General features: G+C 34.3%; 1 protein-coding gene across 1 annotated transcript; it reads left to right on the forward strand.

Moving 5' to 3' along the window:
* The first annotated feature begins 1,526 nt into the window (after nt 1-1,526).
* LOC114715287 (uncharacterized) lies at nt 1,527-20,355 on the forward strand. The gene is made up of 2 exons (XM_028900085.1): nt 1,527-1,627; nt 19,935-20,355. Exons 1-2 carry the CDS (start codon nt 1,527-1,529, stop codon nt 20,353-20,355), a joined length of 522 nt encoding a protein of 173 aa, XP_028755918.1.
* Nucleotides 20,356-23,240: the final 2,885 nt, after the last annotated feature.

Here is a 23,240-nt window from a genome sequence, read left to right on the forward strand (position 1 = left end):
CATATGGATCTAGTTAACACGTGAAATGGAAGCGAAAGCCAAATGAGTGGCTTAACTTCCAGTATCATACAATTATTTATGTGAAAGTTTTTTATTTTCCATACCTTTTTAGTTTTTTAAGACTTTCCTTTTTTTTTAAAAAATTATTTATGGAGATAATTGATATTTGGGGGTTTTATATTTATACTTTCTTTTAGTATGTTTGTGAGACAAACCTTGATCAATAGAGATGTTTAAAGAATTATCTCATTTTAATTTCATTTTGGTTAAATAACTTTTGTTATCGAATGTGATAAGCACATTATACACACACCCATGTATATATATACGCATTCTATATTATACTTTGCGTCTCCTGTGCATGATGTTTTCTCTATTTCTACATACTTTCTATGATACGATTATGTTTTTTTTTTTTCCAATGTGTTGCTTAATTAATTATCTAAGTCCAGCCATTATATAAGATGAATAGAATAAAGCGTGTTTTTCTTGGATATTGTGTTGTGAAGGTGTGAAATGAATACCATCCTTACATTTACATGAAAAACAAGTCCCAGCAATTCAATTTGCTTTCGTGAATGGAGATCGTGGTTGTCTCTCATTCTACTGTTACATCAGTATTTTTATATTTGTAGTTCTCTTTTTTTTATTTATTGTTGCCAGTGTTATTTATAATCAAGAGTGTCGTCTCTCACTTATGCTCTCACTAATTTTAACCTAACTTCATAGAATGTTCATATTAATCTTATATGAGGAAGTTTTGTTTCTGCAGGAGCTGTTCTATCGTTTGGTGTTTATTTTTTTCCGATGACAAAAGGTAAAGCTCTAAACATCTAGTCTTATAAAATTCAATTTCAGATGTAGTCCTAAAACACTGTTAATTAGAATTGAATCAAAATTTATAATTCAAAATAGTTCACTTCCATATAATCTCTTCTACGATTTGAACATTATTAATTATATATGAATTATATGTGATTTTGTTTTGCTGAAGTTTCTTCAGGTTTGTTTATGATTATTGATTTTAGTGATGTTAATACATCTGCGCATAGCATAGGGAGTAAATGCTAGTTAAAAAAAAAAAGAGAGAAGAATCAATCAATCAACTTAAAATATTAAATAAAAACCAAAACCAAGCTGAGTTGCTTTTGTCTTCAAACTGGCTGCTCATTTAAATTACTAAACAGTACTGGCTTATGAACAGCGCCAGCTCCTTGCGTGTCGCTCTGTGCAATCACTCTGGTTTTTTTAAAAAGATTTTGGGCATAGTATTTTAAATTTTAAAATTCTCTCCGTCCTGCCATTCATCTTTTCTAATCTCTCCACTTGCTACTCTTTTTCATGCTTCTCTTTCTACTTTTCCCCATCTCTTTCAAATTCCAAAGTCAAATGGAAGCTTCAACCTCTCTTTTTCTCTTTCACTCAGATTGATGATTTTCTCATAGAAATCACCACTCCTTTTCCTTTGCGTACAAACACTATGAGCCTGGAATTCGCCATCTCCTACGTCCCTCTCGTCGACGACCATGGGGTGTGGGTGTGGTGGCTATCAGTGGTGTGGTAGGCGCAAGTACATGGTGGTTAAAGTGCTGTGCATAGTTGCTGCCATTGCTAATACATCAGAAAGGTCTTTCTTTCCTTTCCTTCTTCATCTTTTTCTTCTCTATTCTTCCTCATCTTTTTTCTTTCTTCATTAGATTCAGTTCTGAGATCTTGCTCTGTCTGAATTTTAGGAGAAATTTTCAGGCATGCCTTTGTTACTTTGGGTAGGTTTTATTGTTTGATTGATTGCTAACCAGTTCTGAACATAACAATGGCTTAGCACGAATTGTTCGATTTGAACGAGAAAATTCAAGGAAAGACGGCCGAAAGAATGAGATGAGAGGTTTCAAAGGTAGGATTTTTTTTTGTTAATTCTTTTTAAGTTCTCATTTTTCATCTTTCAAGGTCTGCTTTCACTCTCCCTAGCTAATGTCTCTCAAATATCTCCGACTTGAGAGCATCGGCCTGGGTTTGCTTGACACTATGATCAATTCAAGATGTCTTCTTTATAAAACAGATGGTTTAGAAAATTAAAAGAGGTATAAGAAATTACTCTGTTAGTTTATGTATTTATTTATTTTTGGGTTATATGTTGTTTGAATGATTCTTTTGTATCCATACTATACGTACGTATATATCTATGTGTGTGCATTTTTTGCGTGAAAATAATATATATACATATATATTGATTATTGATACTGGTATAAATGTATTAGCAAGTTAAGGCATTGACCTTCAGGATAAATATATGTACTACTAATTGACTCCCAAATTGTTCCTCGAAGGTAAATATATGATAATGTATTTGATTGGTAATAATATATTAATTGATTAGTTGTGTATAGGGGTGTTTGATTTGTTCTGTACTGGTATATGTGAGTTCGGGACGGGACAAAAAAAATTTCGGGACAGGACAAAAACGGGATGGGACAAAACACGGGACGGGATTGTCCAATCCTATCCCATCCTGGGTTTTTCTTTCTTTTAAAAATTATTTATTAATAATTATTATTAGATTATTCAATTTACTTATTAATAATAATTTTATAGTGATTTTTAGCTCTTAAGTTGTAGTATTATCTCAATAAAATCTTCTTCCCCAATAAAATAATTTATAAAGTCATCATATAGTGTTTCTTTTACGGTATTTCTTTTTTTACAGTATTGTTTTTACACTTTTTTTATACTATATAATTGAACTTTTTACAAAATATTTTCTTATAATGTTTATATCTTTAGAAGCCCAAAGGAAAAAGCATTATAATATAAAAAATTATAGTATTTTTTTTTTAAAAAAAAAGGCAAGCAAGATGTTCTGGTCCCGTCGGGACAGGACACGGGAGAAAACCCTATCCTATCCCTGTTCACCAGGACGAGACTGAGACGGACCTGTCCCGGTCCGGTCCCGTGAACACTTCTGGTTGTGTGTTTGGCAAAGCAGGGTAAGATCCTGTTTTTCTCATTAGAATCACTACATCATCTACATATCTTCATCTCCGTGTTGGCTATTGTACATGCCATGTTTTTTGTCACCACACTGCTGCTTGGAGGCCCAATTACATATCCATAATTTGGGCAAATATGATATTGTATTGCAATAATTCATTTGCAAGGACCTTATAACAATTCTGCAAAATGTGGTCTTGTTTTTCATACTTCCTTTATTGTGTTCCGCATCTGTTATGCATATTGGTTAGTCTTTAATTATTTACCTGAGTTTATATCTAGCAGAATGTGAATGTCATAATTTTTTTTAATCCTTTTTTTAAGTATAAGTTTGAGGCTATCATTTTTCTTCACTGGACTGCTAAAGGTATTGAGTATGGTATTGGATAATATCTGCAAGGCAATGCGTTAATTACTAAAGTTTATTTGCTTTAGCAGTTGGCGATGTGCAGCTTTCTTATGAGTTTCGTGTAAGAAAAAGATTTGTCCCATACCTTTTTATTCAAAGCTTACGTTAACCAAAACCAACAGGTTTATCCTCAACTGAGGATAAGGTAATTATCAAAGCTCAATGGTACTTACCCACTGGTTCAAATGTTGAACTTGGCAGTTGAAGAGAAGAAAGAAAGTGTACATACAAAGCGAAACAAAGGATGGTCCTTGGAGAAGGAAAAGGAAAGGGTGCTTCTAGTTCATTTTCACATGGGCACACTGGAATGAGTCTAGGATTTTTAAACTGGGGGGCTTACTACGGGTGTTCACGGGACGGGATCGGGACAGGGCCGTCCCGGTCCCGTCCCGATGAACAGTGACGGGACGGGATTTTTGTCCCCTGTCCCGTCCCGTCCCTGAAGTGTCTCGTCCCGAAAGGGACCGGGACAGAATAGGGACTCCCGGTCCCAGTATTTTTTATTGGGCCTATGTCAAAAAATGATTAAATTTTCTTGTTTTTTTTTGGGCCTAACAGATTGCTGGCCACGCTTTAATTTCAGCCCAAGAAAGTATGGACAAGTTTGCTTTTGAAAATTTACTGAACAAGACTTAAATAATTTGCAACAAATTGGACTATTTCAAATTAAATCTGCTGCAGGCTCTAATCAACATCAGTTCATTCGAGCAAATAGTTACGTTTCAGCTCTCATATTAACATCGAATAACATCTGTTGTCCAAAAAAAAATGAAGGCGATTGTAATGACTCACAGTGACGGGCTCATGGGGATTGGGGAGTTCAGAGCGAGCGATTACGAGGAGAAACACGGTGAGACACGACGATAGCAATCAGAGACTTTAGAGTCAGCAGAGCGAAGGCAAGAAGGAATTTGAACTTACTCACGGCAATGCGACGGTAGGGGGAGAGTTCAGAGCGGCAAATCATGTGACGCGAGGAGACTGACAGGGTGAGAGCCATGGCAAGGCACTAGAGATCAGAGTAGAGCAAAGGCAACAAGGAATTTGAACTTACTCACGGCAACGCGACGCCCCGTAGGGGGGATAGTTCAGAGCGACAAATCGATGTGAGGAGATTGATAGGGCGAGCATGGCGAGGCAGTGGAGAATAGAGCAGAGCGAAGGCAAGAAGGAATGAGTTGCGACGCGCGACGCCTGGGGAGGAACAATCAGATCAGGGTGGAGACAGTGAGGAGAGGGAAGCTGCGGGACTCGGGACAATGGATTAGAAAATAGGGCAACGGAGTGATCTACTCTATTTGACAATATTTGCAATTTTTTTTTAAAATTATATACCGTGGGACAGGACAACCCCGTCCCGTGTCCTATCCCGTCCCGATCAATATTTCGTCCCGTCCCAAAGTCATCGGGACCGGGACGGACCCATCGAGACGGGACAATTTGAACACCCCTAGGGCTTACTGCGCCGAGGTCCTTTTTCTTCTAAAATCTTTCACAGCAGGATAGGGTAGGCTGCCACCCAAACCAACATGATATCACTATTCATACACTTGCAGTAAATGCGCCAACCCCTTCTCACTCACATTTTTTATCTTCTGTGTGGGGACTCCAAAATAATTCTGTGACTGATCATAAAGTTTGAAGCACATAACACTTCCAATATCCATGGAAGGATAAAATTTGCTTATCATACGACACGTTATGGTATTTGTAATCAGTATTCTATTTCAAATGCAGCATCAGGCTGACATGTAAATTAGATTCTCGTGACATTTGCCCATATATTCTTTGCATTTAAATTTATGAAATATAAGTCTATCAGAATTTGCTTGCTAATAAACTATAGCACCATGAAATAGGTGGGGTAGTTGTAAGAATTATGCATATCATTAAGGCATGGTGTCATGAGTTTCCAATAGGTTCATACACGTGGGCAGGTGAAGGAATTTGTTTGAATTCATATTATTCATCCTAATTCAACGATTTTAGTGGTTTTTTGCCTCATGAAATCTACCTAATAATTAATGGGTAAATTCAGTATGTTAAATTCATGTATTTTTTGTTGCGCAATTACTATCTCTAGTTTTTAATATAAAAACTTGTTTGATTTTTATTTTGATTCTAAATATAAAATTTTAATCCATTTTGTCTTTCATACTTATTGATTTTTTTCTCAAGAAAGTCCTTCTAATAATGATAATTTTAACTAATAAACTTGATTAGTAAGGATATTTTAGAAAATATAACACCGATTTATTACAAATAACTAACTTAACTTGTTTTCTTAATCTACTCAAATTAGTCAACTAGCTTTTATATTTAGAATCAGAGGTAGTATAATTTTGTAAGTAGGAAACAACGACCATCTAAGTTTATCCCCCCTCCCCCCCAAAAAAAAAAGGTTTAGGATTGTCCTCAGTGAAGTGGTGTTTCAGAGTTGTCGAATAGGCACTAGTCTTGAGAAGAGAAAAGATATGACATTCACAAAGGTAGGAAATCAGCACACACTTGTCTTGCAGGATATGCACAACTGAAAAAATTTGCTGTGATATGAGTTATTGGTGAAGGTGATTTACTCTATATTTTTGTGGCAAATCGTTTGGGTTTCTTAATTATATGGCATATAACTTTGTTTTTTGGGAAAATGACTGTTGAAATTTGAAATGACAAAATGAGCATGCAAATAACTGAAATCGCCAAATGGACCTGAGGTATGAATATGGAATTATTACAATTCGATAGACAGACTAAAATACCCTTGAACACCTTTGAATACATGAGTTGAAACAAGACACGTGATATATCCAGAAGAGAGAGAGAGAGTGGAGAAGAGGAAGCTGGAGCAAGAGTGAAAATCTGAAAAGATGAAAAAGGTAAGCAAATTTTTTATTAAAATGCTAGTATCGTACTCCTCCAACGATCACCATTCTGTTAAAATCTCTCCGTCTTCTACTTCTCTTATTGGAGCAGTTTTATTTGGGGGAAAACAGCGAATCTTGGTTCTAAAGTGGGGGAAACAATGGTAAAGGCTTAAAATGGAATCTAAAGGTAGATTAAAACTTACAGCTATGTTAATCGGTGCTTGGATTGCTTTGAATTGTGAAGTTCGAAGAAGGGGTTACTGCTTCTGTGTGTGTCTGTATTATTCAAGTTGCTCCCTTCCTTTGAATCATAGTCACTACTTGATGAGATTTCCCTCTGATTGTTGTGCTGCTGTAATGTTGCAAGATATAATATATATGTGTGTTTATGATTTTGATATGGGTGAAGGATCAAGTTTTTTTTTTTTTTTTTAGAAGGGGGGTTTAATCAGTTGTCATTTGGGGACTGTGTTTTCTTATGCTAAATGAATAACGGATGTCTACAGATTCTGAAATCAGTATTCTTGAAGTTCTCTGAGTTGTCAAAATCGTGAGAATTTGGTTATCTTTGCTATGGTATATCATCTAACAAACATGTGTGTGTTCATTGCTACTAGGGCTGTTGATGCTTGAGGTTGCGGGATTCAAGTTTTGGAAATTCAAAGCTGATACAGTGGTGTTTAGAGACTGTTTAATGAATCTGAATTATATATTAGCATGTTTTGAAAGTGGAAATAATTTACAAATTATATATTACTGCTACTTGAAATGTTTTGAAGGTTAAAAGCTGATTCCATACTTGTAAAATATTTGTATGTGTGTGAGTATGTGGGTCATTGCTTGTGAATTGATGCTAGTGGAATTAAATTATTGAGGTATAAAACTAATTTTCCTATTTTTTTTTAAAATCTGCTAGTTTGAGGATTGAAGAGCTAGAGATTAAAAACTGATTTGGACATAATGATTTATGTCTCTAAGTGTTGAATCATGGTTGTGTTGTTTGAATCAGATTATTTTATAGCCTATGAGCTCAAAGTAGAAGCTGAAAAATCAATTTCAAGTTATTGAATTATGCCTTTATATGGTGGTTAGTGAATTATGACCTCAATTCAAGACGTGACGAAGCATTGAGCTTGCTTTCATCAAATGAAGCTACCACACTGACCAAAAGACGACATCTGTGATAGTAGTAAAGATTACGTAGATTAAGCATATATTACTTGTGAAAGTAGTGTCCAGATATTGTCAAGATATTTGACTTATGGTTGTAGGTTGTAAGTTATGATATTTGTTGGCCTAATTTAAATTCTTTTTGGGATAATTTCAATAAACAAGTAATGGTAATTACGATATGCATAATGAAAGTTGTCACTTCTGTGATGGTATTTGCTACTCGATTATTTGTGTCCCAAATTACATCTACTTGGACCCAATTTCACTACACAAGTAATGAGATTAACAATATTCATAATGAAAGTGACTATTTCTGTATTGCCATTTGCAACTCGTTTCTTTCAAACCCAAGTAATTGGAGCCAATTTCACTACTCCAGTAATGATAATAACAACATTTGTAATGTAAATTACAACTTTTGTAATGAGAGTTACCATCTTGCTATTGCCATTTGCAACTCATTTCTTTCAAACCCAAGTAACATATATTTTCAACCAATTTCACTACCTCGGTAATGATAATAACAACATTTATAATATAAACTACAACTTTCATAATGAGAACCATCTCGCTATTGCTATTTACAAGTTATTTCTTTCAAACCCAAGTAACATGTTTTCAGCCAATTTTACTATCCCAATAATGATAATGACAACATTTGTAATATGAATTACAACTTTTGTAATCAGAGTTATCATCTCGTTATTGCTATTTGCAACTCGTTTCTTTCAAATCCAAGTAACATCTATTTCAGCCATTTTCACTACCTCGGTAATGATAATGACAACATTTGTAATATGAATTACAACTTTTGTAATGAAAGTTACCATCTCGCTATTGCTATTTGCAACTCGTTTATTTCAAACCCAAGTAACACATATTTTCGACCAATTTTACTATCTCGGTAATGATAATGACAACATTTGTAATGTGAATAATAACATTTGTAATCAAATTAACCACTCCGATCATGCTCATTGGCAACTTCTACCATCTCCCTCAGGGGAATTAAACAAATGGTAAAATGTGTTGACAAAATAGTATAGAAGAACACCTGAAGAACATTATAATATGCTTACATTAACATTCAAACTTTACTACATGTGTAATGGAATTGACCACTGAAGTGACAATATTTACCAAAACTAGTAGGCCTATGACAAAAGCTACATAACTTATATTCAAGTGACAATATTTACCACCACCTAATGTTTTCTTGTCATTCAGATTATAAAACATATTCTACCTAGTTAACATCATTTACAAAAAAGATAGTCTGCCTATCAACCCTTCTCCCAAAAAAATTAAGAAGAATTCAAAAGTCATTCCATTCACACCAAAAAATTACCCCTCAATATTAGACACAATGTTAGATGTTATCGAAGCTTGCTAACCTGCAGCAAAGAAGCATAAATCAATATTTTAGTTCCCCAATAATCAATTTCATTTACCTTCCGAAACACCCAAAAAACACACACACACCCACTTTCTCTATTGACAACTTGAATATAGGATTTCACAATTCCACTACTAAATTTAACAACACTAACCATCTCATATTTACTATTTGCCCTCAAACTTCATGCCCACATTATCAGTTGCCACCAATTTTCCATTTTTGATGCATCATTCTCTCATCCCAGTCAAATTCTTTATCTAAACCCTCTACACTCACAAGCCCATCTCCATTCAAGCATGCAGCAGCAAAGCAAGTTAAGAACCCAAACCCATTATTAACCTCGACTCTCTTACGTAATATCCACATTCAACTCCTCTCTTACTACAAACCAACTTGCCCATAAGCAAAATCCACCGTAATAAATCAGGTTTGCAGAATGGTAATAGTTGGAGGAGCACGATACTAACATTTTAACAGAAAAATTGCTTACCTTTTTCCTCTTTCAAGATTTCCACTCTTGCTCCAAGTTTTTTCTTCTCAACTCTCTCTCTTATGGGGCTTTTACTTGTCTTGTTTTTAGCTCATGTGTTCAGAGGTGTTCAAGGGTGTTTTAGTCTTTCTACTGAATTGTAATAATTCCAGATTCATGCCTCAGGCCCATTTGGTGATTTCAATTATTTGCATGCTCATTTTGTCATTTTAAATTTTAACAGTCATTTTCTGATCATTTTCCCTTGTTTTTGTGGACTTGATCAGTAAGAAGGTTGACTGAACTACAAAAAGAATAAAGACCCCCATATCTCTAATCACTTTTGCTAAAACTCTCATATGGATTTATTAATTTGATTTAATTAGTGGTTTGGACTTATCCGTTTGTTAGTAACGAATAATTAAACTTGACCACATTTTCAAATTTATGGTTACAATTGAGACCAACAAATATACGGTCTTGATAAATGAATTAATTAACCCTTTAGCTTGATCAACTTAATCACGAATCATATAATACTCAAGGAAATAAAAATTCGAATATTCATAAACTGATCCTATACATGTGAAAAATTTAGCATTTATTTTTTCTCATTAATATATATAAAAAAAAACTGGAAGAGTAGCATCTGCGGTCCATATAAAACATTAATTATATTTAAGGATCACATATTTTAGAAATTTTGAAAAACAACAAAAACTTCTTGTTATTAAAAGGTTCCAGTACGCGTCTTTGTTTTTCTGGAAAAATGTTAAACCGGTCAAAAAAATAAAAAGATTAAGATAATAACAGAGAATTGAACCAACATGACAAAGTGTATATAACTTCATGTCTGATGTTGATTAATTAATTTACTACAAAGTTTAGGCTCATTTACTTATATTCATTAGATCCAGTTTTCCAATCAAATTGTGTCATGTGGATCTTTTTTTATTATTAATAACAGTCCAATATAATTTTAAAATTTTACCAATATGAATTTCTATTATTGACAAAAGTTCACTTGTCAAAATTTAGTTGAAGAATTGGAGCTAATAGATATATGCAAATGAACATAAATTTTTTTTCATTAATTTAATTTGGCTAGGCTGATGACCAAGTCCCTAAACTAAGCGACAATGGAGCAGGTGGGGGCTAAAAAACACCATATTAGACCATGAATTTGAGTCACCACATTTAAAAAACTGCGAAGGCCTTTAGACAAATAACTGAATGATAAAAGAAAGAGATTGGCTTATCAAAAATTTTTTGAGTAGTCTAATACCATGAAAGTTGTCAAATCCAAGACCTAAGTGGTTACCCGCGCATAAGTTAACTGAAATAATTCTACTTAACTTAGTAAACCTAAACAAATCATATCGAACTTCAAATAAATGTTTTCACAATAATAAACATGTTCATCGAACAATACTCAAAAACTATTTAAAATATCAATGAGAGAACAAATGAGACAAAAATAATCTTGGGGATGCATAGGTTACCCTATTGCCTATACAACACATTGACTCAACACCATTTATAATAGTTATGACGTCACAAGATCCCGCAGGACTCATTAAATCACTACAATATAATCCTTAACCATCACTTTATAATATGAATTTAAAATTTAAAAATTATATAACATAACAATTACATTTTAATTTAAAATTTCTCTCTATAAAGTTCCATGTGGAGCCTTATTTGTTACATTTTGTGCATGAGATAACATTAAACAAAGCCTACACTATCTTCTTTCATTAATTTTGCTTTTTTTTTTTTTTTACCTGGCTTCATTGATTTTGTTGACTGTCAACATTTTCCACAAGAGCCACAATTTAATTAAAAGTGGTATGTAACTGTAAGTGTGAACGTTTAAAAATATACTACCTCTGGTATTAAATAAAAGAGCTAGTTGACTTGAGTAGATTAAGAAAACAATTTTAGTTAGTTATTTGTAATAAATAGGTGTTGTCTTCCCTAAAATATCCTTGCGAATCAAGTTTGTTGGTTAAAACTATCATTATTAGAAGGATTATCTTGAGAAAAAATGAATAAATATGAGAAACAAAATGGATTGGGTCTTATATTTAGGATCAAAACAAAAGTCAAACAAGGTCTTATATTAAAGACTGGAGGTAGTACTTATCATGTAACGTTGGCCAAAAAGGAAAAATATATCATGTAACGTCATGTACATCCATAATACTCACCTCTTGCCTAACACCAAAGCAGAGCAAATTCAATGAATGAAATCCTCTATAAATTGATTTAATACACATCAGGAGCTTTCCATCAAACGCACTTCAGTTCCAAAAATTGGCAGCCATGTCTATTACAGCATCTCCTCATGACGGCACAAGAAAATGCGCCAATTTTATCCTAACATTGGGGGCGATAATTTATGCATAGTTGAACAGTGAAAATGCGGCCAATGGGCTAAAATAACATTAGCTTATGCTTGATCAGCAGAAATTTGATGTGCAATTCAATGCGCAAAAAAGACGTTTCAATATAGTCCACGCCTTTAATATGCAAGAGAATGTTTGGGATAATTATTTTGCTTGAGACGATAAGAAATAAATAGCTCATATCTCATGGACAAATTATATTATTTCAATTATAACTGGGTAGCAATGAATTGCTAAAATGTTGAGATTAAGAATCCTCATATTTCTTATTTTTATTATCAACTCCGTCAATTTTTTGATGCACAGGATCATCTTAGAAAGGCAAGTGCAGAGTATACTTAGAAGCTCTAATGATAGAAGAAATGTATCATAAGCAAGGATTTTAGAAGAAGAGACTTGGAGAGAATTCATGAAAATCACACTGATATCATATAAGAAAGTTCATACAACTCCTCCTGCCTCTATCACTTGGCAGAGTTTGGTTTATAAAGACTCTAAGATTACAATATGACAAACAAGCTAAAGTAATTGTACAGACACAGAAGCAAAGATTCTAGATAGATGCATGGCTTAAAGGCAAAGATGCCTTTAATTATTATATAGGACAAGCACTTTCTGACTTAAAACAAAGTTAAAGTAGACACGAGACGTGAAGACATACTTAAAGTGAATTGTTGATGGGTCCTCCTTATCTGTTGTCCTTGAAGATTGGTTCATGGCTTGGAGATAAGTTCATGTAATCTTCTGGACTTGAGTTATCAGCATCAGAATCATATATTCCTGATGTATAATAAAAGTGAGAGGGTAACTGTAGCCATGGTCGAGGGAGTTAAAGTCCTTCAGGTAGGGTGAGTTGGATTTGTGAATCATTCTGATAAGGGTCTTGGGGTTCCCCTGTGAGGACTAGGAACTGTGACTCTTGTGTAGGAACTGGAGGTGTAACAACCAGTATAATAAAATTTCTTTAGAACTCTTCAAGAGTTGAGGAGCTAGCCATATATGCTGAACTGGGAGGACTTGGAAGGAAAGGTCCAAAAGAAAGACATGTAGAGTTTTCTCATTTTTCTTACATCATGTTTACATCATCAAGCCACATGTCTTTAATCCAACTATACACATGTCTTGCATTCGATCATACACGTGTCTTGCATCCCACTATACACGTGTCGTTCATCCAATTGTACACGTGTATCTTGCATGTCCCTTCATCATTTCGGTATTAAAATAGGGAGGAAATTAACAAAAAATTCGGGTAAAATGCAGCCCTTAGGTATTCCTTCACCGATCTTATTATTCTGCACCGTATCAAGTACTTTTTTGGGTCCTGACTGACCCAGTACCATTGGGACATGTTCTGGCACCCTTTTCTCATCTCAAATAGGTCTATATGGCATTATATAACATGCCTAAAGAGGAAGTGATGTGCTTCCCTTGTTCTTCCATTAAAACAATTAAGAATATTTATTTTGGAGTAAACTTGATTGAATTCTTTACACCGGTCTATGACTCCGAGAATCTGTCTCTGTGTACCAATACTACTTATTCATCACGGGGAATTTCTCTAATTTTTCTTAAGTCAAAAGTCAACATCTAGATAGTTTACTTTGACTTTCCTCGGATAATGTATAAATAGGCTTTAAATTCTATTAAAGCCAACCTCTTTGCTTTCTAGGGACGAAACTATTTTTAAAACCTGCGATAATTCCTCAAATATTTTTCCCCACTTTTGTCCAATTATCTGAGGCCTCCCTGTATTTTAAATAATTCAATTTTCACTAATATTCAAAATTAGTCATTTTCATTATTTTTAGCCTCATACAGGCCTCTAGACCTCATTTCTATTTTTTTGAAATTTTTTGAAGTATTCATACCTACTTTCCATACTACCCTTTTTTGGCTGAAACATTTTAAAATTACATTTTAGGTCCCTACTTGGGGTTTAGTCTCAAGAATCCTCTTACTAAGGTTCTTAGTGCAATCTTTGACCCTTAATTACCTCGACTCTTTATACCAAAGCCCTCAGACTTTACATACATGCCTTAACATGCCATTTCTCTATTTTTTTTTCCAGAATTTTTCTAGAACTTTCGGGCATAATTTTTATTTTTTCCCTCACCGGCCTGAAACTTTGTAAAACTACGATTTTACCGTTAGTTTGGCTTAACCTAATAGTTTATCTCATTAGGGCCTCCAATATAACGTTTGGCCTATATTCATCTCTGTTTCTTATTCTTGGGCCTCGAGATTTCACTAGAGTCTCTAACTTTCTATTTTTTAAGTCCCAGAAAAATTTCCTTTTACGATTTAGTCTCTGGGAACCCCTCTGTCCCTCCAAGAAACTTATGCCAAAAAGAGTCTGCTAGCCTACCCATTTCAGGCTAATTCTAGGCCTAAAATTTGGAACGTTACAGAAAGCAGTGTCTTTATCGCTGAAAAAGGACCAGGATAGCCAAAAAACATAACAGAAGATTACTACATCTGGTGGCTGCAAAACAGGTCACGATAGTAAGGGAGGTCGGGTAGGTCAACCCGCCTTATTAGGGGAAGAAGGCTGAAAAGGTGCTTTTTGGTACAGGCCAAAATGATGTTGTTTCATGCGTGCTGAAAGGCCTCCCTTTACCCATAGAAAACGACGTTGTTCCAGCCCTATAAAACGCACCATTTCATTTATTCTGTAATGGGTAGACGCGTGATTGGGGCGTGTCTTTTGGGTATCTGACCTTTTTTTTAAAATTTATTTATTTGTTTTGTTTTAATTTATGCATTTAGGCCGAAATTGTTTTGGGCCTTTGTTACTTTTATTTAATTTGGGCATTAGGCTGAGAAGGTTTTGACCTTCATTTTTGACTTTTTTTCAAGGTTTCTAGTATCTTCATTTGCGCTCTCAATTCGGGCTTCCATTTAATTGTTTATTGTTTTTGGAATTTTTTTTGGACTCTACTTTTGTTTACCTTCTGTTTGGGCCATTTAGTTTATTTTTCAGAATCTATTTATGTTAAACGAACAATTAATTGAAAGTTGTTTTATTTATTTAATAGTGTGTTTCATATAAAATTTATTTTATGCAAAGTTTTAAATTGCTTAAATAAAGACAAAAGTTGATTTTAACTATTTCACATTTTGTGCGAATTTGCAAGATTGTTTGTTGTGGTATTTATTTGCCTAAATATTTGGATAATAAATTTGGGCAAATTATTTAATTATTTGGATTTTCCAATGTTTTATTTTAGGGAAAATGACATTGAGGTCCCATGGAGAACAAAATACATCAAATAGGTCCCCTGAAATCTGATAATTTTTTGAAGTCCCAAAGGGACTTAGATGCAATTTTCAGAATCCACTAATTACCGTTTTGCCCTGCCCCTGCCAGCAGAAAAAAAAAGACGGGAGAATGAACTTTGAGGATTTCCTGCGCAGAAGCTTGAGGGAGAAGACATTGGGAAAGAGAGAAGGAGCCATTTATGATGAAAAATCTTCTCTATTACCATTATTGAACTCCAAAGTGCTTCCATGTGAATCTTCACAAATCTTGAAGTGTGAAACTTTCTTCTCTCCTCTCCTACCTCTCTTGATAGATTCTGGATTTGTTTGGGAATGAGAAATCAAAAAATCGTTTTTGCCTTGGGTATTTCAAAGCTTTTGTTTTTTGTTTAGGATTCAGAAGTTAATGAATGGAAAAGCTGTGTTTTTAGTTGGTGTGTGTTGTGATTTAAGTTGGGTGTGTAGAATGATAATGGGTGCTCTGTTTTTGGGTTGTTTTTGGGTGGTTTTCCTCTGTTCTGATGTTACTTTAGTGGAAAAGGAAGAAAAAGATGAAGGTTAGTGAGGGTAGAAACCCTTAGCACGAAATGGGATTGTGTTGTCAGTCAGGCCGCGATTGTTGTCAATGTGTGCCGCCACACTTGTCAATGTAGCTCCTTAAGTTGTCAATGACAGTTACGTGCTGGTTGATACAGGTTGAAGTTACTGATGGTATTTCAAAGCTTTTGTTTTTGGTTTAGGATTCAGAAGTTAATGAATGAAAAAGCTGTGTTTTTGGTTGGGGTGTGTTGTGATTTAAGTTGGGTGTGTAGAATGATAATGGGTGCTCTGTTTTTGGATTGTTTTTGGGTGGTTTTCCTCTGTTCTGACGTTACTTTAGTGGCAAAGGAAGAAAAAGATGAAGGTTAGTGATGGTAGAAACCCTTAGCACGAAATGGGATTGTGTTGTCAATCAGGCCGCGATTGTTGTCAATGTGTGCTGCTACACTTGTCAATGTAGCTCCTTAAGCTGTCAATGATAGTTGCGTGCTTCTTGATGCAGGTTTAAGTTACTGATAGCAAGTACGTCTGGAAAACATCTATTTTGCTTTGTTCACATAGGGAGAAAGTTTATAAATGATGAAGAAGATGATATGAGATATGTGGGAGGAAGTGTAAGAACAACCAATGTAAAGGAGGGCACAAGTTATGAAGAATTGAAGGAAATTATATCATCAATTGCTGGGAAAAAAAAGCAACTCATTTCTTCTGAAATTCTCAGTTGTGTGAAGAGAATTTTTTGTAAATGGATATACACCAATAGTTAGTTTTGTAACTATATGCAACCCTTATGTTTTTTTTTTGGATGGATTGTGAAATAAGTGTAGTTTTATGTATATGAAGGTACAAATAAAAGTTGGCTATGAATTGGCATATTAGATTCTGCTATCATTTCAGTTGTCATTACCTGTACCCTGTATTGTCATTAGACCTGTTATGACTTGTCAATAGAGCACTGTGACTTGTCAATTAATTTGCTGATATAAGTTGTCAACAATATGAATTCAAGTTATTTAACCTGTTTTAGTATCATATGATATTTTCAATTACTTTATCATATTACATTTTGGTTATATTGTCATATATAATCATTATTAATAAAGTGTCAATGGTGACACTATGACTTATCAATGGTCGCACTGTGACTTGTCAATAGTGGCACTATGACTTATCAATAGTGGCACACTGACTTGTCAATGGTAGCACTGTGACTTGTTGTTCGCCGAATAACTTCTTAAAACAGTTGGGTGCCGCGACGAATATGATTAGGAGCCGCAGCGCCTTGCACAGAATGATAGCTACTTGGGACAGATGGGGGAGCTGCGACGGATATGGTCAAACGCCGCGGTGAATTATCAATTGTCAATAGTGACACACTGACTTGTCAATGGTGGCACTATGACTTGTCAATGGTGACACACTGACTTGTCAATGGTAGCATTATGACTTGTCAATGGTGACACTATGACTTGTTAATGGTGGCACACTGACTTGTCAATGGTAGCACTGTGACTTGTTGTTTATAGAATAACTTCTTAAAAGGGTTGGGTGCCGCGGTAGATATGATCAAGAGTCGCAGCGCCTTACACAGAATGACAGCTCCTTGGAACAGATGGGGGAGTCGCGGCAGATATGGTCAGACGCCGTGGCGAATTATCAGTTATCAATGATGGCACACTGACTTGTCAATGGTGGCATTATGACTTGTCAATGGTGGCACTGTGACTTGTCAATGAAGCACTGTGACTTGTTAATGAAGGCACTGTCCCTTATCAATTGAATATAAATTTGAGTAACACCTTCTTCTTAATAATTATATTTTAATGCAAATATTACTTAACATTATAAATAAATGACACGTTCAGTTGTAAAAATCTTGAATATCAATTGTTAATATTCACACATTTATTTGTTATGAAATTGTTAATATCACTTGTGACCATATAAATCCGTCGCGGCCCCCCATCTGTCCCAAGTAGCTGTCATTCTGTGCAAGGCGCCACGGCTCTTGATCATATTCGCCGTGACACCCAACCGTTTTAAGAAGTTATTCGCGAACAACAAGTCACAGTGCTACCATTGACAAGTCAGTGTGCCACTATTGATAAGTCATAGTGTCACTATTGACAAGTCACAGTGCGACCATTGATAAGTCATAGTGTCACCATTAACACTTTATTAATAATGATTATATATGACAATATAACCAAAATATAATATGATAAAGTAATTGAAAATATCATATGATACTAAAACAGGTTAAATAACTTGAATTCATATTGTTGACAACTTATATCAGCAAATTAATTGACAAGTCACAGTGCTCTATTGACAAGTCATAACAGGTCTAATGACAATACAGGGTACAGGTAATGACAACTGAAATGATAGCAGAATCTAATATGCCAATTCATAGCCAACTTTTATTTGTACCTTCATATACATAAAACTACACTTATTTCACAATCCATCCAAAAAAAAAAACATAAGGGTTGCATATAGTTACAAAACTAACTATTGGTGTATATCCATTTACAAAAAATTCTCTTCACACAACTGAGAATTTCAGAAGAAATGAGTTGCTTTTTTTTCCAGCAATTGATGATATAATTTCCTTCAATTCTTCATAACTTGTGCCCTCCTTTACATTGGTTGTTCTTACACTTCCTCCCACATATCTCATATCATCTTCTTCATCATTTATAAACTTTCTCCCTATGTGAACAAAGCAAAATAGATGTTTTCCAGACGTACTTGCCATCAGTAACTTAAACCTGTATCAAGAAGCACGTAACTATCATTGACAGCTTAAGGAGCTACATTGACAAGTGTAGCAGCACACATTGACAATAATCGCGGCCTGATTGACAACACAATCCCATTTCGTGCTAAGGGTTTCTACCATCACTAACCTTCATCTTTTTCTTCCTTTGACACTAAAGTAACGTCAGAACAGAGGAAAACCACCCAAAAACAATCCAAAAACAGAGCACCCATTATCATTCTACACACCCAACTTAAATCACAACACACACCAACCAAAAACACAGCTTTTTCATTCATTAACTTCTGAATCCTAAACCAAAAACAAAAGCTTTGAAATACCATCAGTAACTTCAACCTGTATCAACCAACGCAACTGTCATTGACAACTTAAGGAGCTACATTGACAAGTGTGGCGGCACACATTGACAACAATCGCGGCCTGATTGACAACACAATCCCATTTCGTGCTAAGGGTTTCTACCCTCACTAACCTTCATCTTTTTCTTCCTTTGCCACTAAAGTAACATTAGAACAGAGGAAAACCACCCAAAAACAACCCAAAAACAGAGCACCCATTATCATGCTACACACTCAACCTAAATCACAACACACACCAACTAAAAACACAGCTTTTCCATTCATTAACTTCTGAATCCTAAACCAAAAACAAAAGCTTTGAAATACCCAAGGCAAAAATGATTTTTTGATTTCTCATTCCCAAACAAATCCAGAATCTGTCAAGAAAGGTAGGAGAGGAGACAAAAGAAAGTTTCACACCTCAAGATTTGTGAAGATTCACATGGAAGCACTTTGGAGTTCAATAATGGTAAGGGAGAAGATTTTTCATCATAAATGGCTCCTTCTCTCTTTCCCAATGTCTTCTCCCTCAAGCTTCTGCGCAGGAAATCCTCAAAGTTCATTCTCCTGTCTTTTTTTTCTGATGGCAGGGGCAGGGTAAAACGGTAATTAGTGAATTCTGAAAATTGCATCTAGGTCCCTTTGGGACTTCAAAAAAATTATCAGATTTCAGGGGACCTATTTGATGTATTTTGTTCTCCATGGGACCTCAATGTCATTTTCCCTTTATTTTAAGGTGAAATTTACTGAGATTAAACAATTGTTTGGATACATAACATAGTGGAGGAACTTAACGTAGAAACTAATCACTTGTACTCTCCATCAAGTTGTGCATATATTAGATTTAATATACTTATTTGATATTTGTGATTAACATGCATTCTTAAGAAGTAGCCACAGTATCCTTTATTTGTTGCATACAATATAAATCACATACGGACTTATAAAATATCAATTATAATCAAATATGTATTCATAATTAGTCTTTGCCCATAGGTAGATAATTATAAATGTGTATTTAATTAGGATGGGATAGAATTGCCTTGTATTTTCTAAGTAGTCCACAGGTATTAAGAAATATAATACTTTCTAGTTCCACCAATATGAGATAAATACATGCTATGCTAATTTCTTTACTAACAGGTAGAACTTAGTGATACGTATTTATAATTTTATGCTTTATTAATTTTTTAAGCATGCATGGCATAGTTATCGTGATTGTTTCAACTAATTTGTAAGTTCAATGATTCTCTGATATTGCAACTTCATTTTCTGTCCCTAACCTTATTATTGATGCTAGCAACAAAATTATACTAGATAGTACTAATTATCCCGATTGGAGGGAAGATGTTGCCTTGCAGCTTGGTTGTTATAACACGGACTTTGTCTTAGAGACTGACAGGCCTCCTAAACCAGCTGATGACTTGGCTAATAAAGATTATTATGAACATTGGGAGAAAACCAACCACCTTGCTCTCTTGATGATTAAAACAAGGATTCCAAGGAGCATTCGGGGAGCAATCCCTAAGTGGGAAATAACTAAAGAATACCTAGAAGTTGTTGATAAGCAGTTCAAACCAACGGACAAGCAAATGGGAGGCACCATTATGTCAGAACTATGTGCTACGAAACGCACAAGTATAGATGGAATTAGGCAGCATATAATGAAAATGAGAGATCTATTCTCTCAATTGAAAACCTTCGAGATGGAATTGATTTAGCAGTGCCTGGTGTAATTAATACTAAACTCCCTTCTTCCATAATTTAATGCCTTGAAGGCATCCTACAACACACATAAGGAGAAATGGTCACTAGATGAATTACTGTCAATGTGTGTGCAGGAAGAAACTAGGTTGTTGATGAGTGAAAAGGGTGAATCCAAGGAAGCTCATTTGGTAAAAAATTCCAATAAAGGCGGTAATAAGAAGGGAAATAAGGATGACAAACAAGAAAAAGAAAAAGAAAAGAATCCCCGCTGCTACTACCTTAAATAAGTTCTTCTGTAAAATGTCACATCCTGTTAATTTTAACCCCAGAAATGAGAAATATAAAATAGACCATGGGTTAAACAAGGTAGTCAATAGATAAAAGGCACAACTTTTAAACTGAAACTAAACTGGGGATTGAACTGTCATTTTCAAAATATCCAGTCAATATTGAATAGAGTGGGAATATATACCTGGAATTCTAAAAAAATTCTCCAAAAATCATGAAAAATAGAATAAAAGGTACAAAACAATACTTGAGGCCTAGAAGATGAAAATCAAATAAAAATAATTTATTTTGCAATTTTCTGTATTTTTCTTGAAATTTTGTATAATTAAAGGAAAATTGGCCAAATTGAATTATTTAAATATATAGGGGCCTCAATAATTCATGGAAAAGTTAGAAAAATTATTTAAAGTGTTGTTATGAATTTTAATATTTTTTTCCAACCTCTAAAGGTATAGAGGTTAGCTTTAAGTTATTTAAAGTTGAAAATTATATCGGTAAAGGGCTGATTTCAGGAAAAATTTAATTGAGGGAGTTATGTGTCAAAACAAATCTGAGAAAATTAGGAAAACCTCTCCTCATCAAAAGAAAGTTATTGGCCTAAGGAAATGAGTTTTTGGGGACAATGAATTTAACAAGATTCAAGAAAAATTTAACTGATATCGTGAAATTATATAGTGCAATAACTATAAGCTTGGTGGGGTCAAATTTCCCCCTATTCTTCTTACTTATATGGCGCCATTTATGGAGGGTGGGGACCTAAGTGGAATAATATAATTTGTTAAAGGATAGAATTGGAAGATTGAAATTATGAATAAAATATGTGGATTTTTGCACATGGGAGTTTATGTGTCCCATGAGCTGGTACCTTCATTCAGTCTGGAGGACACCTAGGGGGTATATGGTGTCTTGAAGAGGAAGAAGAGAAGAGATGGAGCCAAGTGTCCTATGGTAAAAATCAATGGTGAATTAAGTTACCATATAGTCAAGACTTAGGGTAGTTTTATAAATATAGTCTCCTCTCCTCACAAGCCACTCTTTTTGTGCCAATTTGAGAGTTTGAGAGGCAGAGTGGTTTTGTTTCAAGGGAGAAGAGAAAGAGGAGAGAAAGAACAAGGTGAACTCAAGTGATTCCAAGCTATTAATCCAGGTAAAACCTTGACTACTCTATCTGGTGTTTGTTTTTCCATAGATTAATGGTTTTAAACTTGGTTTTGGTAGAGTTTGGTGGTTGGAAATTCCAATGGTTGACGCTACATGAACTGTCTCTTGATGATTTATGATTGATATTAAGTTGTTATATGGATTAAAGGATGAAAAATGGTTGTTTAATAATGATTAAACCTTGTTGTTTGAAAGATATCAAGTTGTGCACACTTAGGACACTGTTCGGCCAAGAGAAAAATGCTATCCTAGGGTTTGATTTTTGTTGTTTTGATGCTTCCAATGGATTTAGAAGGTGATTTTGTGTAGGGGTATGTGAAGAACAAATGTTTCGAAGCATTGAAATTGATAATGGAATTTTTGAAACCTAAGAGACCATTCAGCCAAACTGAACAAGAGGAGAAGGAATTGGATTTTGATGAATTTAAGTTTAAAAATAAATTCTACATGGAAAATTGATGATGCCTTTTGTCATCAAAGCATTCAATTAAACTAGGTCCTAATTAATTTGTAATTTAGGATCGACCTAGGTCATTACTTTTAAGGAACAAGTTGTGGGTTTCTTTAGGTGAAAATTTAGGTGATAAAAAAAAGCAATAAAGTGGACCTAAACTAAAATGCAAAATTCTAATTCTAAATGCAAAATGCAAATTTCCTAAAATCTATATGAAAATTAAATCAAACTAAATGAATGCAATGCAATTTTTGGGGGGTTTTTTTGAAGGAAAAAAATTAAAATGATAAATAAAGGAAATTGACTAAAGAGTAAAGAAAGTTAACAAGTAAAAACTGAGAAGTTTCTCTTCAGGTAAGGTAGAGGAGACAACTTAAGATTTGCATGGATTTAACCTTCATAACCTTAATTAGTTAATTAGACCAAAGGGAAGTGATAAAAGAGTGGTATTAATAAACTTAATTACCTACTTGAAACAAAGGAAACCCTCAACTTCAAAAATCCTTAAACCATTAGAGAGCTCATAATAGTGTAAGGTTGGTTAATTAAGCTTATTAAAAACCAATAAAAAATAACTCAATTAATTCTGGAAATTATGTTTGAAATTATCTCATTAAACAATCAGATAATCAACCAACTTAATTAAACAATTAAGAGGCAAAAGAACCCAAATTTTGCAATTCAAACCACACTGATAATTAAACTCATAATGAAAACTCAATTATAAATTCAATTAACAATGCAAAGGTTCTAAACATAAATTCCAACAAGTGTCTCAATACAAACAAAATCCAAATGTCAATCCAATCCAAGGATAAAAAATGACAATCTAGAACTAAGTTGTCTCACAAAAATACAACTCAAAATTATTTAAAACTAAATAATCTCAAGTCCTTGAATTAAAAAGATAAATGGAACATCACTCCCTTATGGTCTTCAAGTGCTAGCCCAAGGCTCTAGTCTCCTTCATGCTCCTCCCAAGTTGCCTCCCTATAA

Source organism: Neltuma alba, unplaced genomic scaffold (genome assembly GCF_004799145.2).
Source record: "Neltuma alba isolate B1F8T4 unplaced genomic scaffold, ASM479914v2 tig00011585_pilon, whole genome shotgun sequence".
Classification (NCBI taxonomy): domain Eukaryota; kingdom Viridiplantae; phylum Streptophyta; class Magnoliopsida; order Fabales; family Fabaceae; genus Neltuma; species Neltuma alba.